The following is a 6,103-nucleotide window of genomic DNA, read 5'->3' on the forward strand; positions in this document are numbered from 1 at the left end:
TTCGGGGAGAGGTGTTTCCCCTCTGTTCTTAAGGTTCTTGTTGCTAGAGAAATGAAAGCCTCCCCATTAGATTGGATCCAGCCTCGAGAGGTGGGGTGGGGGAGGGTCCCTCTTTTAATTATTTCCTTCCATCGGCTCGTTGACAGCCCTAAAGTCATGTGTCGTAACTAACCCTCTGCACGGCTTCACTACGCTACAGATTATATGTAGAATAGGTGTAGAAGCAAATAAAAAATAAGTGACTTCACTAGGCTACAGATTATATGTAGAATATGTGTAGAAGCAAATAAAAAATAAGTCCATTCTACTGTATCCTCCCGCTTGGTTGTCTCCTGCAGAGTGGCACGCCAACTTTTGATGCCTTCCACGCTTTGCAAAATAATACCACTTTATCTAAACATTATATGTTTAATCTTCCATAAAATTTCAACAAACATTCATCATCATTTATTTTCTAACTTTTAACTTGGTTTCATGTTCAAAAAGATCAAACTAAGGGTGAGCATTGTCCCATAAATAATTTGAAAAAAACTACTTCTCATAATTTTGTACGTTCTATTTGTATATGCTTACATGCGAGCAAACAACAAAACTTCTCTTTCGTCTTATTATAATTTTTTTATGTGCAAATCTGATAAAATTTATCTTACAGTTTGGTAGCATTGGTGATGACATGAAAATAGAATGTTGGTCCACAATCTAAAGAACAATCACGTTAGATTTTTTTACAAGTTGGTATACTTATTTCCCAAATTATTTATGCTTCAATTGTTGCAGCGACTAATTGCTGGTAAAATATTATTTTGATATGTGCATAGTGAAGAATATATAAGTTGTAAAACTATATGCATGGCTTGTCGCCGTGGAAGATAGTTGTTGAGTTGTATTCGTTGCGCGAGATATTTTGTAAGTGTTGATGGTGTAACTAAGATTTTTATCTGCATGAAAAAGTTCAAAGTTAAGTAAATTAATATTTTATGGCACATCTGAACTATTTTTGTAAGAGCAAAATGCATTTTTGGTCCCTTCACTGACGTGACGCACTCCATTTAGTACTCTTAACTATTTAAAACGTTTGATCTCTCTGGCCTCTATACAAACACCAAAGAATTATACATTTAAACAAATTATGCATCTGGAAGATAATTTCGAGATAAGATTATTCTCCAGAGCAATGCTATGGTCTTTTCAAATGGCTCATACTCTGACCTGTTCGTCCCTGCTCACGAACCTGCACTGACAACGCCCGGAATGTTTCTTTTTTGTGTTTGGATGGCCTCAATATGTTATCTCTACTTGCTTGCTTGCTCGCGCAAATCGTCTCGGATAGCGTCTGAAGTGTTAAATATGCGCCATGGATTAGAGTCTGACGAGTGACAAAATGTATGCAGAACAGATGGGACTTTGTTTTGCTATTATTGTCATGTTCCGTGGATGTATTCAGGCTTGTATTGCTTTCGTAGTCGCTGTAATTAACAAGTCAGGCACTAAATGGGATTCACATGAGTGGCTTGCTATGCCTAAAACAGAGGCTAACTGGAAGGGTCAATGAAAATACAAGAAAAAACAGGATAACATGCATTTAGACATTCTAGATGACTGACGTAAAGATGTCATTGTCAGAATAAGCCTCTAGCATAGTTGTCATTTCATTTTCTGACTATGTGTACTCCTGATTTTTTTAACCAAGCAGTGTACTGATTACCGCATCATCTTTTTTTTGAGCCTGAACGGCAGGAGCTCTGCTTTGCATTGATAGAGGGGGAAAAACTGTACAAGTCATGGAAAATGGCGGATGAATCCAAAAAGGGAGAAATTAAAAGCTGGCTGATCTATGCATATAGCTAGAAAGTCTCGATCAAAAACCACAGGCAAGACACACTGCAGCAGGCAACATCGTCTCTTATTCAGGTGAACTAGCCCAACCTCATTGATACTCTTATTTTCAAAAACTCTTCTGCCTCTTTCTTTCCAAAGATGCCAAACGACGTAGCAGGCCAGCATCACCGTTTTTTTCCGAGCTTGCTTGGGGGCACATCTTTGGGTCTTGAACCACCAGGTTTTCAGAGAAACAGAATATTTTGCAGAAGCTCAGCATTGGAGGTCGCGATCAGGGACCAAACCTGCTTTGCAATAAGGGCACAGCAAGGCGACGTGGGCTGCCGTTTCGGGAGCTTAATCACACAGGCAACATGTAACAGAGCAAGTCCAACCTCTTTGAAGCAGTCTATCCGCTGTCCAATTGCAATTTTGCAGAAGCAGCCACATATAGAATTTGACTTTGCCTTATATATGCCACATAGGGGATTATGGGCAGCTTTCTACAATTCTACATCAAGTTAAGGTAAGAGAAACAGAGTATTGTGAAACCTACTAACCTGATATGCCCACATAAATCATTCTAATTTGAGTTCACAGGTACGAAGTATTAGAGGAGCCAAGCATGGAGGAGCAGGAAAAAAAACAGTAACTACTACAAATCCCTCTCAGGAATCCAACATCATGTCACATGTCTCAATACAACAGTCTCCACTAGAAATCCTCAACAAGTAAAAGTAAAAGTAAAAGGACCAACACAATTTACACATTTGGTTATATTTCAGTTTACCAAGACAAAATATCTCATCCAAAAATCATAACTACACTTTCTTAGCACGAGTGCGCTGTTTTGTGCCGTGCTCCACGACCTTGTCCTCAACGTGTAGCCCCTTTCTCCGCCTCACCGAGTTGATGAGTGTCTTAGCCAAGTTTGGTCCCATGTTTGAACCATCTCCAAATTCCTCAATCTCCTCCTGAGTTTTCGGGATAAAGAAGGGGTCTTGAGGAATAGCTTCCCAGTGACTCAAAGCAAGGCGTGCACTGGCTGCACCTGAAGTTGCGCTCCTAAGCTTCTCAGAGAATTCAGAGCTCTCAGCAACTGGCAGGTAGGCATGCACCGTAAACAGTGAAGTTCCTTCTTGCATCTCTTCTTTCAGCACCTTTGCTCGACAATCACCAAGAACAGCATAGACTGCACCTAAATACACCGAGGGAGTGATCAATTCGCAGAAATACATGGGTTGGACTAGTCTTGGCTTGCTCTGAAGCACTGCTGCCCGGCATGCTTCCCTGACTGCTGATTTGTGCTCGTAAGAGCGATTGGCATTATCTGCGCTGTGAGTGAATATGTAGGGCTCAATGATGAATGCCAGACCCCACATAGGTTCATCACACAAAGGCCCTGAGCTTGTGGCCTCCTGAAATCCCGAGACAACGATGTTCCTTAGTGTCTCATGATCAGGAGCACCTGTCGATGGTTCACTGTTAGCAATGCCATTGCTGGTTTCTGCATCAGACACACTCACAAAACCCAATATCTCCGAGACGTGACATGTACCGCACACAAGAATACCCTCTCTTCCATCTTGGCTGGTTATCGCACCACTGCTTGATCTTGCATCAGGAGAGAGGAGGAGGTTTGGACCGACGAGCAAAGGACCTAGGGCCCAGATTCTCTGCAAGTATCCAAGCAGTGTCTTCCTGTAGCGCTCAACCTTTAATTTATCCACTTGCATAGAAATCACTTCCAGTTCCCGGTCTATAGCACTGAGCATATGCTGCCTAAGTTTTGCCATGGAACCACCATCATCCTGAGAACATTGTAAACCTGTTGCTCCGTCGCTTCTCGCTGTTTGCCCCTGAATTGTTTGGGAAAGCAATTTTTCATTTTCCTCAAGGACCTTAGTCAGAGCATTCGGAAGCCTGATGACTTTAACTCTCACAGCAAATTTTCCATCTGGAGCAGTCCTCTCAATAAATTCCTGTGGACCCTTCCGGCTCTCCATATTACCAACAGCTTCTCCTTGGATGGTTTCCTTGAATGATACCAAGGGCTCTGAGACATTCAGTTTAACATTTTTTGCAAATCTCTCATTCAGATTCTTTATACAAAGCTCCAAATGTACCTTCCCCGCTGCGGCGAGGAGATACTGGCCATTTTCTTGGGTGCACTCAGCCAATGGGTCTGCCTGGTTAAGTAGCCTAAGCCCATTAACAAATGCTCCCAGATCAGCCAGGTTGGACGGCTCAATGGCGACCTTAAGCAATGGAGAAACCTGGAACATCATGCTCGCGAAAGGCCAGCAGTTCTTCGTGGATGACAATGTGGCCGTCTTCATGATGTGGTCACCGAGGCCCTGGATGGCAACCAAATTCCCGGCGCCTACGCTGGCAACCGCCCTCAGGTCCTGTCCCTGCATCTCATACAAGTACTGCAGCTCCACCTCCTTCAAATGCTTGCCTGTTGTGTCCCCTTTCAGAGGATCATACATCGGCGACAGCACAAACACCTTCTGCCCGGCACGGAGAACGCCGCTGAAGACCCGCGCAAATGCCAGGAAACACTCATCATCTGATCCACTGGTGGTGTGGTTGAGCAGCTCTCCATCCACCCCACTGGGTGGCAGATCCTTGTATGCCAGCCCAAACATCTTGGACACGAACACCACCAGAGGTGCCCTTGCACTGGTGCTGCAGGCCGTGATGCACCTCCTCACCTTGTCAGCCTCGGCGACAATGCCGGCATGCTCTGCAGCAACCCCTGGCGCCAGCTCTCTCTCGGGCATAAGCTTGGGCACTCTGAATCTCTGGGCAGCAATAGGGTCCTGAGTACACTCCACAAGCATCGTCATGACCGTTTCTGCAAGAGGCAGCCAGGCCTTCAGCACGGCTTGCAGCACCTTCTCAGGTTCCTTGTTCTGAAGCTCGCGCTGTGACACCTTCAGATTGTACCTCGAGACCACCTGATCGCGGAGCCAGCTTGCGCCATCCTCCTTCAGACCCTCCTTGTAGGCCTTCCATAGCGGCTTGAGCACGAGCTCTACAAACATTGGCTGCTGGCTGGCCATGGCCTCTTTCCCCACAACCTTCCTGTTCTTCTTGTCCCAGCAGTACGGCCCCCAGAGCCCTCCCAGCAATTTGCTCGCCATGTCGGGGTGAGCCTGGGCGTACAGAACGGCGAAGTCGTGGACTCGGAATCCCCAGCCGTCACGGGCGCAGGCGAAGATGACGTTGCCCTTGTGCGGCACGAAGGCGTCCTCGTCACCGTCCCCGTCGTCGACGTCCTGCGCGTGGGCGGGCCCGTCGAGGAGGGAGGAGAAGTAGGACCCCGAGCGCAGGTCGGAGTACACGGAATTCGCCTCGGCGACGATGCGGCGGAGGCGGCGGTACGCCTCCTCGGGCTCGAGCCGCATCTCGGTGACGAGGCGGTCGAGCTTGTTGAGGACGAGGCAGGGGCGGAGGCGCTCGGCGAAGGCCTTGCGCAGCGCGGCGTGGGTCTGGACGTGGACGCCGTCGACGACGTCCACGAGGACGAGCGCCGAGTCGGCGAGCCGCGCGGCGGCGGAGACCTCGGAGCAGAAGTCGAGGTGGCCGGGGGAGTCGATGAGGTGGACGCGGTGGGCGCCGTGGCGGAGCGCCACCGCGGCGGACTTCATGGTGATGGCCCGCGCCCGCTCCTCCGGCAGATGGTCCATGACGCGGGCTTGGCCAGCCCACTTGGGGGTGAGGAGGCCGCCGCCGCTGCCGTACGCCACTAGGTGGTCGGCTAGCGTGGTCTTCCCGTGGTCTACGTGCGCCATAATGCATGTGTTGCGGACCAGGCGAGGGTCACCGGCTGCCGCCACCGCCGTCACCATTGCTAGGGTTTGGGGGCTCGCCGGTTCTCTCTGGAGCTTCTTCCCGTCGTGCGTGCGGGCGCAGCGGAGCGGACGGGGATGAAGAGGAGAAACAGGGTCGCGGTTCGATGCCTTGGTCGCCGCTGCCGCCAGCGGCCGCCGGCGTCACCTCGATCGTAGGTGCGGCCGGACGGAAGAGGAACCCGGAACAGGGCCGATTGGGCCTGGCCTCTCACGGCGCCTTCGTTTTTGGAGGATGATAATATAGTCCAGTCCGTGTTAGTTTTTCCCCTAATCCAATTCCACCGAGGGTATAGGCCCATTTTGAGCCCATCCAGTCCAACCTGATTGGGAGTTGGGCTTTCCTATTTCATTCGAACATGCACAAAACCTAGTACACACGCGCTCGAGCATGGGCGTACCCACAGGGTGGGCCGGGTGGGCCGTGG

The 6,103-nt window shown here is 49.0% G+C and overlaps 1 protein-coding gene across 1 annotated transcript; it reads right to left on the reverse strand.

Annotated features, from left to right (window-relative positions):
• Nucleotides 1-2,639: 2,639 nt before the first annotated feature.
• On the reverse strand, nucleotides 2,640-5,675 carry LOC124689800 (elongation factor-like GTPase 1). The gene has a single exon (XM_047223270.1). It carries the CDS (start codon nucleotides 5,673-5,675, stop codon nucleotides 2,640-2,642), a length of 3,036 nt encoding a protein of 1,011 aa, XP_047079226.1.
• Between the last annotated feature and the right edge of the window lie 428 nt (nucleotides 5,676-6,103).

Source organism: Lolium rigidum, chromosome 2 (genome assembly GCF_022539505.1).
Source record: "Lolium rigidum isolate FL_2022 chromosome 2, APGP_CSIRO_Lrig_0.1, whole genome shotgun sequence".
Lineage (NCBI taxonomy): Eukaryota > Viridiplantae > Streptophyta > Magnoliopsida > Poales > Poaceae > Lolium > Lolium rigidum.

What these genes read in the sequence shown, in the direction of transcription:
- LOC124689800 (XM_047223270.1), bottom strand. Translation starts at nt 5,675, where the DNA reads ATGGTGACGGCGGTGGCGGCAGCCGGTGACCCTCGCCTGGTCCGCAAC.